The following is a 17,683-nucleotide window of genomic DNA, read 5'->3' as shown; positions in this document are numbered from 1 at the left end:
ATATCTGACATCGAACAATAACAAATAACATTTTGAAATGTTTGTAGTTGTAATTGATAGTTCATTCACTATATTTTTTCCACTTTCTTTTTCAGGCCATGTCATATATATACACATATATATATATTTGTAATAGATAATTTTGCCTTTTACGTACTTAAATTCTGTTATATACACTTCTCCACATTGCTTTACAGGCCTAACAACCATGTTTAAAGGCTGTATTTTAATACAGAGGTAATATTTGAAAAAGAAGACGAAGACCAAAGAAGGACTCCCTTCCCCCACCCATACACCTGTGTCGTCTTACTGGGAGCAAACGCAAAGCGATTGCACTTTCTCTTCCAAGTCGGTAGAAGGCGCGCGAGCAGCGTAGGCACTGCTCCGCCTCCAGTCCAGTTGCTTCTCTTTCATTTCCTCACTCTCTTTTTCCTTGCGTCCTTTGCCCCGGAAGTGCTCTTACAACATTGGCCGCCGGCGTGACTTTGACCGCTTCCCGGTGCCTTACCGGCAGCTGAACCGACCCGGAGCCACGGGAGTTGTCGCGTGCTCTGTGCTTGCGATGAGACTGCTGGGAGCCGCAGCTGTCACGGCTCTGGGGCGCGGAAGGGCCCCCGCCTCCCTAGGATGGCAGAGGAAGCAGGTACTGGAGCACAGAGAGACTGAATCGGGACCATTCCCGAGACCTTGTGGTCTCTTCTGGGCCATGGAAGGCAGTGACACCCCTGAGTCCTCCTGACTGGCAGCTCCGAATACTGGCGGTCGCGCGTCAGTGCTGAAAAGCCCCTCCGTGCCTGCACATTAGCTCGTTAACTTGTTTGTTTTGCTCTCTGGTATCCCTGGGGTTTAATCAGCTAAAAGTACCTGTCACTCAAATACTTTCATATTTTATCCACCTTTTCTAAGGTTGTTTTTTGTTTGTTTTTGTTTTTGTTTTTGTTTTTGCCTCTCTTTTCCCATAAATAGTTGTACATTGTGGAAGTGCAGTCCTATAGGGAAAGGTTTATATTGTATCTTAATTCCATCGAATAGGGATCCCCATCCCCTGCCCCCAGAGTAAAGTTAAAACAAACTTCATGAATTGTTTTTGTTTCGAGGGAATTGTAAATCTTTTGGAGACCTTAGCACCACTGCATAGAGCATATAAGTTCTCAAACATATTTGTCATCTGTGAACTACAATAAAGGAGAAAGGGAAAACAATTAAGTTAAATTTAAGCTAAAATTTGTATTTTGTATTAAAGTTTTTTGGAGCTGTCTTTGTGATTTTATCTGCCCCAGTGTGTATTTTCAAATCTGTAGTAAAAATTATCTCCCATTTTAATTAAATTTGATTTATTCGTTAATTAATTTAAAAGAATACGCCTTTTCTGTTGTTTGTAGTCTCTCCTCTGATTACAAGAGTTCCAGGCTTAAACGTTTCCCCTGGTGCCTTTCTCAAGCTATCTCATATCCAATGAGATTTCTTGGAGGAATAATGTGCACCATACTCCTTTAATTCTCTGTTGTTCTCTCTTATAAAAGGTGCGTAGAATTGAGCTCTCGTATTTTTTTCAGGTGAATTGGAATGCCTGCCGATGGTCTTCATCAGGGGTGATTCCTAATGAAAAAATACGAAATATTGGAATCTCAGCTCACATTGATTCTGGGAAAACAACATTAACAGAACGAGTCCTTTACTACACTGGCAGAATTGCACAGATGCATGAGGTATATATTCATGGTCGATTCTGGATGAATTAGAACCTGATTTTAATTGTTTTGTTGCCATTATTTAATAAAGCTTATAAACCTGAAATATTAAAACAGTGGTAACAGTGGACCTTTGACAGGCCTATCTGAAAGTTGCTTAAGTATCTGTGTTCTGGTGTTCTTTTAAGTTTTTATAGACGGGGTCTCACTTTGTTGCTCAGGCTGGTCTCAAACTCCTGGGCTCAAATTATCCTCCTGCCTCAGTCTCCCACAGTACTGGGATTATAGGCATGAGCCCCTGCACCTGGCAACTGTTTCCATTTCAGTTAAGTTTTCTTTCCTTCTTGGAATGCAGGAACAGAGAAAGTCTGAATTGCTGTGCTTGTGTTTAGGTGAAAGGTAAAGATGGAGTTGGTGCTGTCATGGATTCCATGGAACTAGAGAGACAAAGAGGAATCACTATTCAGTCAGCGGCCACTTACACCATGTGGAAAGATGTCAATATTAACATTATAGATACTCCTGGTAAGTTGGATTCTTGGTTTTATTGCAGCTTCTTTTGGCAAAAGCACATTTGGTTCTTTCTGTTACTATGACCCAATTAATTTTTGAGTGTCAAATACTCAAAAGTATAACACTGAATTCCTATTAAAGAAGCCTAACTTAGGACCTAGAGCACTTCATCCTTACGTAGTTTTCTTGAAAATTTTGTGCAAGTAATTGTGAGTAGGCAGATTCTTGCCTCCTACATATTCTAGCTGATTCTAAAGGTGCCTGTGCCCTAGTATCTTCTTGAAGTGGTCTTGCCGGGCCCTCCACTTAAGGGTTGGTGAATAGTATTGGTGAGCTCAGGAATCTACATTCTAATTAGAAGACTTTAGTGATGAGCAGAGATACAAAAACTTTTAATAGTGCATATGTTAAAAATTCAGATTGCTCTTTAAGACCCTCTCATACTTCATCTTATTCAGGGCATGTGGACTTCACAATAGAAGTTGAAAGGGCCCTGAGAGTGTTGGATGGTGCAGTCCTTGTTCTCTGTGCTGTTGGAGGGGTACAGTGCCAGACCATGACTGTCAATCGTCAGATGAAACGCTACAACGTTCCATTTCTAACTTTTATTAACAAATTGGACCGACTGGGCTCCAACCCAGCCAGGGCCCTGCAGCAAATGAGGTAATGAGCCTTAGAATGGACAAAGAGGATGTGATGCTCTAGACAGCAAACCTTATATCCAGAAGGATGATTAATTCACTGTCATTAAACTTTATTCTTAAATTTAGCTTTTTAAATGTATTTATGTGAGTTAGTAAGTGGAACACTGATTTTAGTAAATTGACTTGTGGTATGTTCTCATCAGCTACCTTCCCTGTAAAATGGGGACAATATTACTTAAATTCTAGGGAATTTGAAGATGGATTCAGAAAACAGTCTGTTTATACTGTTTTGCTATTATTAGAGAAGTTATAATCTAGATTCTAAAAATGCCTTGTGTTTTATTTAGACGAAAGATTATCTTTGGTTTTACTTTTTCCTTGAAGCATTTTAATTAATGCCCTTAAATAGCTTGCCATAGAGATGAGATTTTCTTGTTTTCAGATGGAAACATATTTTTAGGACAACAGTAACACTTCCTTTCTGTACCAGATAGAACCAGTAGTATTTATAGCATTTTAAATTTTACACAATACTGTATATTTCACAAAGCCTTTAAAAAGGTCAGAATTTCACTTTTCACCTTTTGTAGATGTGCAAGTGTAGCTGTAGAGTTCATACTTATGTTTCACATGGCACAGTTGATGGATATATAGGTGTAAAGTTTATGGTAGTGGACAGGCTGAGAATGGTGTGTCTGATGACAAAAAATCTGATGGAAGTGATATATTTGATATGAAAGTGAACATTTTCTTAGTTGGGTATTTATAACTTTTGGTAAAATGTTTTTACTTTTTGTCCTTATTTTATTTGTGCTTGGCAATAGATGGACTTTTTTCACCGAATCTTCTGAATTCCAAGGAAACACTGTTTTAGCATTTATTTGATTGCTTCGGTTTATTCTTTTCTCCACTCCCATTTATTTGTTTTCCATTTTGTAACTTCTATAAAGCAGATAAAAATCTGGAACTTCTAGATCTGACCTTCATGTCTTACCTTTTCTATCATACTTATTCTTTCTGTCTCCTTCTCATTTTGCATTGCACTTATGAGAGAATTCTTGAGGTTGATCTTCCAGCTCACTGATTTGATATTCATTTGTGTCTCTTCAGTTATTTAGCTTGCCTTAAAACTTTTTTTTCGGCAATTATGTACTTAATTTTCGTAAACTTTCTCTTTTATTGCAACATTTTTGTCAGTAGAGGTAATCGTTTCTCAAATCTTTACATTTTATTTTCTTTGCTCTAATAACTCTCTTCTTGGAGATAAGTTTTATTAAGTTCACATTCTCTTTCTAGCTTTTGGTTTCCTTCAAATATTTGGTAATTCTTAGATCTTTAACCATAGTTATAGATGGGAGTTTAGAGTCTAGACTAAACAGTGGTAGCTAGAGCATATTCTTTTCCAATGAGAATTTTTGCCAGTGAATGCAGTTTCTATTCAGTTTTGAGCCTGGGCCGGGCGCGGTGGCTCACGCCTGTAATCCCAGCACTTTGGGAGGCCGAGGCGGGTGGATCACAAGGTCAGGAGTTCAAGACCAGCCTGGCCAACATAGTGAAACCCTGTCTCTACTAAAAATACAAAAAATTAGCCGGGCATGGTGGCAGGCGCCTGTAATCCCAGCTACTCGGGAGGCTGAGGCAGGAGAATCGCTTGAACCCAGCAGGTAGAGGTTGCAGTGAACGAAAATTGTGCTATTACACTTCAGCCTTGGCAACAGAGGGAGACTCTCTCAAAAAAAATAAAAATAAATAAATAAATAAAAGGTGGGCTCAGCTATCCTACTATTTAATTTCCCGGCTAGCCCCCCATTATCTATTCTTCCCCCTTTTGCTTTTGATCCAGTGTATCTGGGGATCTGATGGTAAAACAGTTATTCTGGAGTTCTTTTTGTTGCCTGAATGGGGTTGTGGCTTCCTGAGCTTCTTGAGTTACATTGTCAGTCTGTTCCCAACAGATTTATATTTTCTGTTCTGACCTGATGGTAACACCCTTCTCAGTTCTCCAGTGTCTGCCATTGATTTTTTAAAATACTCATTTCAAAGGGACTAGGGGAAAAGAAAAAAGGTAAACAAGTGTACTTTTATTTTTCAGGTCTAAACTAAATCATAATGCAGCGTTTATGCAGATACCCATTGGTTTGGAGGGTAATTTTAAAGGTATTATAGATCTTATTGAGGAACGAGCCATCTATTTTGATGGAGACTTTGGGTAAGTGCTAAAAATACATTATTAAAATTTAAAATTTTAAAAAGCATTAAAAAGAAGGAAAGGATAAGTTCATCAAACCCAGAGTAACTATCTTTTTGAAATGTGGCTGGAAGAATACTCTGAGATGGTTTTGTTTTAATGCCTTTAATCCTTGTTGCTCCCCATTTTATTTAGTATTTATTCTGAGAAAGACTGTGTTACTTTTTGAGTAATAAACTCATATCACATTATGGCACGCATGGTGTGGTGGAAGGAGGCCTTCAGTTTGGGTTAGTAAATTTGGGTTAGTAAATGTATTATATCTTTTTGCACTTGTTCATTTATTCATTCATTCTGTGGACTTTTATAGAGCAGCTGCCAGGTCTGGGGTATTGGGATAAAAATTAGGAAGAAAATAGGGATCATAAATATTTGCTCCTCCTGCTTTATAATTACATGGACAAAAAAGATTGATAAGTTAAAACAGTAAAAATTGTACAAATGTAGTTTGGGAAATGCAAGAAATAAATTGGTAACTTTTTGATGTGGTATTTGGTTCATCAGCTTTTGAGCGACCTTTACCTACAAAGTACTGCAATTGCCTGGTGGTTACCAAACCTCAGCATTCATAACAGTCTCCTGGAGACTTTGTTAAAAGACATAGTCCTGGCTCTGCCTCCAGAGATGCTGATCAGTCCATTGGGGTAGGGGCCGTAGTTTGCATTTCTGGAAGGTTTCCAGTTGATGCTGCTCTTACAGGTCTGCAGACCATACTTTGAGTGACATTGATCTAGACAATGTGAGGAGTCATAAATGATCCTTTGTTCTGAGGAGTGACCTCTGGAGCCTGGTAGTTTCTCCACAGGCACTTCCTGAGGGATTTCCTTCCTCTGCTATGGAATTGGGATTGCAGGTCAGGCAGGTGGGTGAATGGCATTGTGATCAGTGAACTGTAGAATTTATCTTCATCAGCCATCTTGTAAGCAGGAAAAGGATGGAGTCTGTCCAGGGGATAAGGTGTTTCTCTCACTTTTTATGTGACAACTGAGTAATGACAGCAAAGTTTACCTTCTACTCCTTATGATATAAGGCCCAGAAAGGCAGAATTTTTCATTTTATTTTTTCCTACTTTATTCACTGCTATGTCCCAGCCCCTGCAACTGCCTAGTACATAATAGGGACTCAAAAATATTTGTAAATGAATGAATAAATCCACTTTCCCAGAATTACCAAGGCACATATTTCTGTTGTCAGAAGTAGAGACTCTTAAACTTTGTTGTACATCAGAACCACAGATGCAGCTTCTTAATGTACATGTACCCTTCTCCAGCCCTAGTTTACTGTATGTATATTTGGAAAGGAATCCACAGATGATTCTGACACGTGAAAGGCTAAGAAGCAGGGAGCTTGCCAGGAAGGTTGAAACTAAAATCTGAGGCTGTGGGGAGTCTTAGAATATTAAGAGTTACTTTTTGTTTCCTTGGAAATGGCTTCTTTTGTCTTTATTAAAGTTAGGAATGTATTTTCTGAAACGCTTAATTTTTTATATTAATTTCCATTTTAAAAGAAATACCTTGAAAAGTTTTCAGATTGCTTTTAAATATCATATCAAGTATATCCATTTTAGCTTTGAACATTTGATTTGTAATTTTACCTGTTCAGCCTCTGGAGGAATGGAGAACTGATGTCACAGATTGAAGAGTCTGCCATATTTAGTCACCCTTTTTTTTAAACTACAAATTGGGATATTCTTTGTTAAAAAGTGTATGATCAGGTCTGTTATTAATGGAAAGGAATAGAGTAAGGTCTTCCTAGTGCTGCTCGCTAGAGATTGTTATGTTGTGATTAATAAGAATGTGATTAATAAGAATATGATTAATAGAATTTTCAAGAACTCAGATGGGCCCCAGACAGGTTGGCTTTGAATCTTACCTCTTCTGTTTACTAGTAGGACAGCGTTGGGCAAATTACTTTGCCTATGTAAGTTAGTTGATCTGAAAATGCAGATAATAAAAGCTACTTCATATGTGAAGATCAAATAAATAGCTTGTCAGATATGTAGTTTAGTGCTTACTGCATTATAAGTATTCAGTAAATGGATGCTGTTATTACTTTGCATGCTTGCCAGTTTTAAAATAATTAGAATACAGTAAAAACTACACTGAAGAGTTTAAACTTTGATTTAGTTGATACTTTGTCAAGTCATTGTTTTGAACTTGTGTTTTACTGTATATTGAGTAAGGATAAAACCAGGTTGCATTACATTGGGAAGATTTTGTGTTATATATTTTATCATTATCTTCTGTAAAACTTGATATGCAGAAAAGTAGAATGTGATGTCTATTATAAAACCAGAGATTTTTTTTCTTATGATAGTGGACTGTTTTAGCTCTTCAGTTACTGGTAGTGCAACCTTGTCTTTAAACTTGCCTGTTACGGTATATTTATCTATTATTCTGTGTGCATTTTAAAGGTATGCATTAGTCTTGTTTGCCATTTGAATGCAAATGTATCAGAGCTCTGTCTTACCTAAAAAAATGTTTTAATCATATCTTTTTCATTAGTCCTTCATATATCAAGTTGAATATCCTTAAAGCACCAAAATACTTGTTTTCTTAGTCAGATTGTTCGATATGGTGAGATTCCAGCTGAATTAAGGGCGGCGGCCACTGACCACCGGCAGGAGCTAATTGAATGTGTTGCCAATTCAGATGAACAGCTTGGTGAGATGTTTCTGGAAGAAAAAATCCCCTCGATTTCTGATTTAAAGGCAAGTGCTTTCAAAATAAGTCTTATATTAACAACAAAAAGAAGTTTTTTGTTTTTTGTAGGGAGGGGACATGATGCTTTTATGTATGGGCTTTATTAATGAAATCTCAGTACATTTATTTAACATAATTGGCTTCCTCAAAAAATACTTGACATGGTATATTACTTTTTTTAAGTGAGTTATATAATATCTTCAAATGAGAAAAGTTATTGAGGACCCTTAAATTATTGGGGACCTGATTTTAGTTTCTATTAGAGCCAGCACTCCAAAGAATGTCAGGTCATTTTATTCATTTGTTGGTTGTGGCCACAGCACTATTGTTGGCCTCTTCCAGCTGCTAGAGCTAAAGCTCCACTACGTATTCTCTAAGGCCTGCTCAGCCAGCAGACACATTGATGGTGTTTCACTAAGGGTTGGGGCAGGACCTGGAGCCTGCTACTGTCATGACCTGTAATTTATGAGAGATTTGTACTGTTTGGTTTCCTGTATGTATGCTCTTTACAAAGAGAAAAAGATAAATGTTCCTTAATCGAGCATATGTTCATATGGTTTAAATATTTAAAAGGTATACAAAGGTAAACACTAAACACCCTTTTATTTTATTTTTTTTCCGTCTTCCCAGTTCTCTTCCCCGTCCCTGAAACAGGTTACCAGTTAATAGTTTCTGGTATATCTTTCCATAGGCTTTTGGTTTTGCATATATATTACTTTTTCCTCCATTTTACACAATTGTAGCATACTCTTTGCAGTGTTCTATTAGTGTGTTTATTTTCTATGTGTATATGTATTTTTATTTAGCAAATTGAAAATTAGTGACAATTAGTGATTCCAAGAGTGTCGAAAGCAGTTGTATAGTAAATCACTTCCCCACCCTGAAGGAGAAAGTGATTTTTTTCTTTGTATTTTGACCTTAAGTTCATTGGGGACCTGATTTTAGTCTCTATTAGAGTCAGCACTCCAAAGAGTAGAGTATCAGTTCATTTTATTCTTTTGTAATTGACTTGAAGCACAACATATAATTTTAACATTAACTACCATTAAATTGTTTTCTTTTGTAGATAGCAATTCGAAGAGCTACTCTGAAAAGATCATTTACTCCTGTATTTTTGGGAAGTGCCCTGAAGAACAAAGGAGTTCAGCCTCTTTTAGATGCTGTTTTAGAATACCTCCCAAATCCATCTGAAGTCCAGAACTATGCTATTCTCAATCAGGAGGAGTAAGTCTTGAAAACTGAATCTTAGTTTATGCAGAAATACTTTCATATTTGTGCACTGTGAAGGAATTTAAGGATGATTCTTCTAGTTATGTCTGTGATTTTTTTTCATAATTTACAAACATTAATCATGGTTTTTATTTGGGTAACAATTTTGACATAGAAAAATATTATATCAGTTCCCATATCATATTCTGTTTTGAGTTAAAAGTATGATTTGTTTTACTATCTCTCAAGGTTTACATCATTAGAAAATTTTTTCATTTGGGACTAGATGTTTTCAGACATAACTGTTAAAAAAAAAAAACTTTAAGAAACAAACTTCTGCCGGGCGCAGTGGCTCACGCCTGTAATCCCAACACTTTGGGAGGCCAAGGCGGGCGGATCACCTGAGGTCAGGAGTTCGAGACCAGCCTGACCAACATGTAGAAATCCCATCTCTACTAAAAAGACAAAAATTAGCTGGGCGTGGTGGTGTGCGCCTGTAATCCCAGCTGAGGCTGAGGCAGGAGAACCGCTGGAACCCAGAGGGCGGAGGCTGCAGGGAGCTGAGATTGCGCCACTGCACTCCAGCCTGCCTAGATGACAGAGCAAGACTGTGTCTCAGAAAAAAAAAAAAAAAAAACCAAACTTCAAAAAAAAAAACTCATTGATTATTTTCTTTTCTTTCCCTATGAGACCATTTCTTTGTTTTTTAGTCTACTCTTGTCCTATCCCTGTGTAGTAACTAAGCTAAGCTCTGAAGACCTTTTTTTTTTTTTTTTTTGAGACAAAGTCTTGCTCAGTTGTCTAGGCTGGAGTGCAGTGGTGCAGTAATAGCTCACCACAACCTCAAACTCCTGAGCTCAAGTGATCCTGTCACTTTGGTCTCCCAAAGTGTGGGGATTACAGGCATAAGCCACTATGCCCAGCTGAGAACTTATTTCTGTTGATCTCTTTCAGTGAAATTTTACTTATGTATGACACCAGTAATATCCCACACACGTGCTTTTTCTCAGATAATACTTCCTGATGAAATAAAATGATAGAAATATCAATATTACATCTCATAGATTTATATTTCTTTTATTTTAAGTGACTCAAAAGAGAAAACCAAAATCCTAATGAACTCCAGTAGAGACAATTCCCACCCGTTTGTAGGCCTGGCTTTTAAACTGGAGGTAAGTTGCTTTTTAATGTATTTAACTGCTATCTGTAGAATGTTTTTACTTCTAGGCTTTATTCCTATTACAGAATGACTCTGACCTTTATGAAAGATGCGTAAAATAGGAAAAGTAGAAGGAGCAGATAGAGAATTTCCAAAGCTCTGACATGATAGTTCTTTTGTTATTAGGTGCATTTCTTTCTAGTCTCTTCTCTTTGCCTGAAGAGTGTACATTTTTACTGAACTCATACTACCTGTATAGTTTTGTCTTGCTCTTTTTATTTAATGTCACAATAGATAATGGTCCATATTTCTATAAATAGTTTAAACATTTTAAGTAGTAGCGTAACAGTGCATCAAGTAGATACACCAAAATTTGCTTAAAATTTCCTAATTGTTAGACGTTCATATTGTTTCCAGGTTTCTGCTATTATAAATAACATTGGGTCCATTTCTAGAAATATGTCCTAAGGAACTAATGAAGGGTAGCGAATTAATGTTAGCTTCAGCTCACCTTATAAAACCAAAATCTCACAAATAATTGAAAATGCCCAGCCGGTCGCGGTGGTTCACACCTGTAATCCCAGCACTTTGGGAGGCCGAGGCGGGCAGATCACAAGGTCAGGAGTGGGAGGCTGAGGCAGGCGGATCACAAGGTCAGGAGTTTGAGACCAGTCTGGTCAACATGTGAAACCCCGTCTCTACTAAAAATACAAAAATTAGCCAGGAATGGTGGCGGGCACCTGTAATCCCAGCTACTCAGGAGGCTGAGGCAGGAGAATTGCTTGAACCTGGGAGGCATAGGTTGCAGTGAGCCGAGATCGCACCACTGCACTCCAGCCTGGGCGGCAGAGCAAGACTCCATCTCGAAAAAAAATAAATAAATAAAAATAAAATGCCCAGTAATTACAATTTGATAAATAAACTGAGGTACATTCTTATAGTGCAACATTATTCAGACTTTAAAAGTTATGTTGAAATGCTTATTTTTTGACATGAAAAGATTTTTGTGATTTAAAAAGAAACAAACTTACTTATTTTAGAATATTTTAAAGAAAAGTTATGAAGATAGTCCACAGAATTCCTGTATATCCTGCACCCAGTTTCCTCTATTGTTAATATACACTGTCGCAACTAATGGACCAATATTGGTATATTATTATTAACTAAAATCCATATTTCATTTGAATTTCTTTAGTTTTTGTCTAGGTCCTTTTTCCGTCTCACTAGACAGAAGGACTACAGAAGGTCCATCCAGAGGACCATGTTACATTTGATTGTCGTGTCTCTTCATGCTCTCCTAGGCTGTAACAGTTTCTTAGACTTTCTTGTTTCTCACGAGATTGACATTTTTGAGAATTATTGGTCAGCTCTTTTGTAGAGTGTCGCTCAATTTGGGTTTATTATTTGATGTTTTTCACATGATTAGATTGGAGTCATGTTTTTAGGAGGACTACCATCGAGGTAAAGTGTTATTCTTGTTGCATCATATCCAAGGTACAGACTTGCGGCATGATTTATCATTGTTAATGCTAACCTCAATCACCACACCTGGCTGAGATAGTGTTTGACAGGTTTCTCCGCTATAAAGTTACTGTACTTTTTTTATTCCTCTTTTCATAGTGTACTTTTTAAAAGGAAGTCACTTGACTCAGCCAACACTTAAGGGGTGGGGAATTATGTTCCACCCCCTTGAGGGGGCAGTATCTACATAAGTTATTTGGAATTCTTCTGAATGGGAGATTGGTCTTTCTTCTGTGCTCATTTGTTTATTTGGACAATCGCTTATTTAATATCAGTATGGACTCATGTATACGTATTTTGAACTTTGAGTTATAATCATGACTATGACTTTGAGTATGTCATTTGTCGTTCAGAGTGACTGGGTTTGGCGATTGGGAACTCTCAGTTGACTCCTGTGTTCCTTTAACATCTTCCAATGTTTTGCCTTTTTGAGAATACTTCCTTACTTGCCAGCACTACAAGACGCTCCAGGCTTATCTTGTATATTCCGTGTCCTAGCCCTAGAGTCAGCCATTCTCCAAGGAGCACTGGTTCCTTTTTAAGTAAAATGGCATTAGAAACCAAGATTTGGGGACTGGATGGGCTTTTTGTGGAAATGCTGTTGCTTCTGTTAGTAATATTTTAAGTGGGGAAAAGTGGTAGATAAGTTGGAAGTGTTAAGAGTGGTTATTTCTGGGATGGGATTATATTTTGGGGGCTTTTTCCTACTTTAAAAATATTTCACAGTATATTTATTACCTCCAAAATTAGGGGAAAATTTTTTTAATTAAAAAGTAGAAACATTACAGTAAAATTTTTTACATGTAAAGCTTTTAAAAATACATCTATAAGAATATTTTCTTAGGATTCCCAGAATAGTGATTATTGAGTTAAAGGCATAGAATGTTTTCATATTTAATGGTTTATATTGCCAGATTGTGTTCGTATTCTCCAAATTAATGTATTGGATTATTTCAACGAATATCATCATTGAGTATTATTTAAAAATCATTACTGATTTAACAAATGAAAAATTTTATTGTAATCTTTCATCTTGATGAAATACATTTTGATTTTTAAAAGCAATCAGTGCTTTAAAGTTCATATACTCAAATATGTCAGTCTTTTTCGTTTAGTCATTCTTTAATTTTTAACCTTAGAAACCTTTTATTTGTATATATTTTGTTAATATTTAGTTTCGTTCCTTCTACTTTTTTACGTTTTTTTTTTCTTTCCCCATTATTAATTCAACTGGTATTTGGTTTGGTGAGTAGGATCTAAATGTGTTTCCTCTGCCTCCAAATAGAGTATCATTTGTCCAGTTAGTACTTTATGCATAATCCTTTTTTCCTTTTCCATTGATTTGTCATGTTTCCTTACCATCTATTGACAAATATATTTTATACTTTAGATTTTTATACTATACTGTATGGGGTGGTTAGTTTAATTTGTGCTGTTTCTGAACTTTGTGAGTTTCAAGCATTTTAATATGTTTTTATATATGTCAGGGTTAGTTTTATATCATTACCATAGATTTTGAAAAATTTCTGTTTTTACCTATTTATTCCTCTGAATGAATTTAAAATCACTAATCACATGTTTAAAATTTCCTATTGGGATTTCTATTGCTATTTTGTTAAGCGTACAATTAACATGGTAAGAACTGGGAACTTTTAAATATATGTTAATTGGTCACTGCTATTATATTCAGTCACTTCACAGAACTCTTTTTTTTTTGGAGACAGAGTCTCACCTACTCTGTCACCCAGGTTGGAGTGCAATGGTGCATTCTTGGCTCACTGCAACCTCCGCCTCCCAGGTTTAAGCAATTTTCCTGCCTCAGCTTCCCGAGTAGCTGAGATTATAGGTGCGACACCACCCCCGGCTGATTTTTGTGTTTTTAGTAGAGATGGGGTTTTGCCATGTTGGCCCGGTTGGTCTTGAACTCCTGACCTCAGGTGATTTACCTGCTTCTGCCTCCCAAAGTGCTGGGATTACAGGCCTGAGCGACCAGCCCAGCCACAGAACTCTTACTTGCATAATTTTCCACATGATTATCAGAGATTGTATTTTAGATGTATAGCACACACCTACTGTTTCTAATGGTATCTTTGTTGTTTTTCCAATTATACCTTGTTTTGTCTGATATCTTATTGTATTAAACTTACGAAATAATGTTAGAAGGCAAAAGATACTTCTGTATTACGTAAAAAATTTAAAAATTTTGTTCTAATACTAATAGCTTATTTCAAAGGAAACAGAAATAACTTAGATTGTGATACCAAAAAGATTGATGAATAACAGCCATTTATCTGTGTTCAAAGCTAGTATTAGTTTATGACAATAAACTGAAGTATGTAAGATAGTTTACTAAAATTGGTAGAGAATACTCGGAGGGACTTATGAAGCTTTCCTCAGTACTTTGATTATTATGTTTCTTTTTATTCTTCTTGCCCCTACCCGATCTTGACTTCTAGGTAGGTCGATTTGGACAATTAACTTACGTTCGCATTTACCAGGGAGAGCTAAAGAAGGGTGACACCATCTATAACACAAGGACAAGAAAGAAAGTACGGTTGCAACGGCTGACTCGCATGCATGCCGACATGATGGAGGCAAGTACGGGGTCATCGTGAGGTTAGAAATTCCTCTAATATGGGTGAAATAGACCTTTCTTGGTATCCTGAGCCCCACTAGAAAATTAATTCTGGTTAAATGTATGTTCCTAGTTTCTTCCTTTTTACTTAAATGTGTTGCAGCTCTGATCTAGCACTTTGCTATAGGCTAAATTAGCAGATGTTAACAACTCAGTTTTTTTAAATACCACTAGTTGTGAATTAGTTATATTTTCTCAAGGGCCTGGATTAAGGAAAAGAGATAGTTTCCTAACACTCAGAATATAAGATTCAGCACTTTCCTCAAGAACTATCATTACAAAGAATGTAATAGGCATTTAAGACTGTGGAACTGTGATTCTTAAAGATAAGAGAATCATAAATTTACACACTTTTCCACATTGTTTTATTTACTTTCTGAAATACAGCAGGCACAAAAGACCTGTTTAACCCCGGAGCTTTTATTCCTATTGTAGAACCCACTATAGGACCATATTGGGGCCAGAATCCACCTGAAGATTTAAAGCTTCAGGGGCTGATCTGGGAGATAAACTTTGACTTACGCCTTGAATTCTTGAGTTGGCTTGGAGTCTGCTATAGCCTTCTGTAGTCCTTATGGTTAGTTCTTGGAAGGAATACTGAGTGCATGAGTTTGTCCCCTACTCCCACCCTCTCCCAATCCAGCTATATATTCCTGGAGAAATGTATCAGTCTAAGCAAAATCTTATGAATTTTTTGGTAGCTATAACTTTTGTTTCTTCTAGAGGAGGAATTGTCAGTCTCAAAACCCAACAGCATTGCTGTTTTGTGAGATAGGCAGCAGGGGGCAGGCTAAATTATTGTCATAGCTGTTTCATGGACCAGGAGCTGGAAGATTTGTGTAGCTGTGTCACCATTAAAGAAAGACATGTTTACTCACAGCCACAGTTGTTGTGAATGAACTGTAAATGTAAAAGGACAAAAACTAGGAAGCTTGGAGGCACCAATGCTTTGTTCTTAGATTTCCTGTGTTTTCTTGACTGCTTGCATCTGTGAGAAATTAAAATTATTTTTAGTACAGTGGGCTCCATTCTCCTTTGTTTTCAAAACTTCCTTTACAGGTTTCCTGGTATATCTCTGTCATACACAATCTCATTGTCTAACTGTGGCAACACACATAGTACATGCCTTTTTTTTTTTTTTTTTTTTTTTTGAGATGGAGTTTTGCTCTTGTCTCCCACGCTGGAGTGCAGTGGCGCGATCTTGGCTCACTGCAACCTCAGCCTCCCAGTTTCAAGCGTTTCTCCTACCTCAGCCTCCCGAGTAGCTGGGATTACAGGCACCCGCCACCATGCCTGGCTAATTATTTTTAGTAGAGACAAGATTTCACCATGTTGGGCAGGCTGGTCTCAAACTCCTCATCTCAGGTGATTCACTCGCCTCGACCTCCCAAAGTGCTGGTATTACAGACGTGAGCCACCATGCCCCGCCAGTACATGCCTTTTAATTCCATAGAAATAACTTTAGAACTTTGAGGCACTGTGTTGTTGGTACTGCAGATCCTTCAAGTAATGAGTTTTCTGTTTAAAATCTTGTCTGTTGACATATGGTTTAAATGAAGGCCTTTTAAAAATACATCTTAGCATGGTTGATTGTTGTTGTATTGGTTCTAGCTAATTCACTATAGAATTCAAGCTGAGAGATTCTGCCATGCTTATTTATATACAATGTGTGTACTGTACAGTTACTTTTTAGTTACCACGTCTTTATTTGTATTACTTATATCAAATATCATTTTGTTTTATTTGTTTTTTTAGGATGTTGAGGAAGTATATGCTGGAGACATCTGTGCATTGTTTGGCATTGACTGTGCTAGTGGAGACACGTTCACAAACAAAGCCAACAGTGACCTTTCCATGGTAAGCCATTTAATTTCAAAGCTACTTATCACTAGAATTTTAAAAGTCTGTTTTTTCATGTAGTGCATTTAATACTTCAGAAAAACAACCACAGAAGTTTTCATTGAGTACCACAGTCATCAAGTTAGTGGTGGCTCTTTGAATGTTGGTTATAGCTCTTTGAATGTCAATTAGACAACTGCTGTGTAAGCTAACTCACTTGGTTTTTTCATAGTAAAAAGTAGGAAGAGTTTTGACTATAGTAAAAAGGAAAACTTGGAGGATCCACAATCCTCCCAAGTTTAGCAAGAAGGAAAAATCTCCACCAGATGGTACCTGGACAGTGTGGCTCTGATTCCTCCACCCTGAGACCTGCATCCACACTCGGGGTGCATTTCTAATTGTTACCACTAGCGTCAAGCTAGTTTCAGTGGAGTGCTACTTCCTTACTAACTCAGTAGCAGGAAAGTGTACTGTTCCCTCAATCCCTTGTGAGACCAGACTGTAACATTTAGACTAGACTTGGGATAACAGAACATAACCAGGCTCAGAAGGCAATATGCAACTACACAGTCTGATTTATAGAAACAGCCTGCCGTTTGGAACTCAGAAGTCCCTTTTTATCATTGAGGGATTCTGAGGGAGGAGCATGCACAGGTAGTTCCTGCCTTTGAATTCCCTTCACTCACTCACCTTTTTTGCTTCTGTAGTAGAGCAAATTCTGTTACATTATGGCCATTTGTTCATAAGAGTGATCTCTTTCATGAATTCAGTAAAGAAAGAGTATGATGAGTACATAGGTAATTTGCAGTGGGTCATTTACATAAGTACTGACCCAACTCTAACAGATTAGCACTGTAATACTTCCTGCTATCTAATGATGAATTCATGATTTTATAGTTTAGTTTTTTTGTCTATAATATTCTCTAATGTGTGTAGTATTACCTGTTGATTTAGGACACTACAAAAAAGCATAAATCTATACAATTTTTGTTTGAGATCCAGATAAAAGGAATGTTTTCTAAGTATTATTGATAAGACCTTCTCTAAGTACTTCTCATTAGCAACATGAAGTGATTGGTGGTTGTGGGAAGTGCTTACCAAGGCTTTGAAACAAATAGGCCTTGGTTAGAGTCTCACCTTTGCCCTATACTACCTCCTGGCCCTTAGCCAATTTGTTTTACCTTATTTCCAAGGCTTTAGTGACTTTATTTGTAAAATTGGGATAATGCCTGCTTCTCAGAGTTGTAATTGATTAAATGAGGTATCATGGGTATGAAGAATGTGGTGCCCTTTCTCTGTTTGCCTTATCAGTAATTGTAGTATATTTTGATTAAATAAAGTAACTTAGAAGAGTGCAACAGCCACCAAGCAATAAGAATTTCACATCTCAGTATTTGGATTAGTTGTAGTGATTATGTTAAACAGGTAAATAAATACATTCATTAATTTTATTTTGGGAAGGGGGAACTTATATAAGTAGATAGCTTTATTTATTTATTAATATGTTGTATTAATATATGTA

The 17,683-nt window shown here is 37.0% G+C and overlaps 1 protein-coding gene across 2 annotated transcripts in view; it reads left to right on the top strand.

The window, feature by feature from the left end:
* Positions 1–240: 240 nt before the first annotated feature.
* The window catches only part of GFM1 (G elongation factor mitochondrial 1), a 44,896-nt gene continuing 27,453 nt past the window's right edge, over positions 241–17,683 (top strand). For both annotated transcript variants that reach the window (XR_002520492.1, XM_021934718.1), the window contains exons 1-10: positions 241–643; positions 1,557–1,709; positions 2,084–2,216; positions 2,663–2,867; positions 4,941–5,057; positions 7,656–7,806; positions 8,865–9,022; positions 10,095–10,179; positions 14,144–14,281; positions 16,078–16,179. Coding sequence is in view for 1 of the 2 variants with exons in the window: in XM_021934718.1 (XP_021790410.1) it covers positions 563–643; positions 1,557–1,709; positions 2,084–2,216; positions 2,663–2,867; positions 4,941–5,057; positions 7,656–7,806; positions 8,865–9,022; positions 10,095–10,179; positions 14,144–14,281; positions 16,078–16,179 (1,323 nt within the window). In the remaining variant the exon portion in view is untranslated. The remainder of the gene's footprint in view (positions 644–1,556; positions 1,710–2,083; positions 2,217–2,662; positions 2,868–4,940; positions 5,058–7,655; positions 7,807–8,864; positions 9,023–10,094; positions 10,180–14,143; positions 14,282–16,077; positions 16,180–17,683) is intronic.

Source organism: Papio anubis, chromosome 2 (genome assembly GCF_008728515.1).
Source record: "Papio anubis isolate 15944 chromosome 2, Panubis1.0, whole genome shotgun sequence".
In the NCBI taxonomy this organism is placed as follows: domain Eukaryota; kingdom Metazoa; phylum Chordata; class Mammalia; order Primates; family Cercopithecidae; genus Papio; species Papio anubis.
This window is presented reverse-complemented; position numbering and strand designations above follow the sequence as displayed.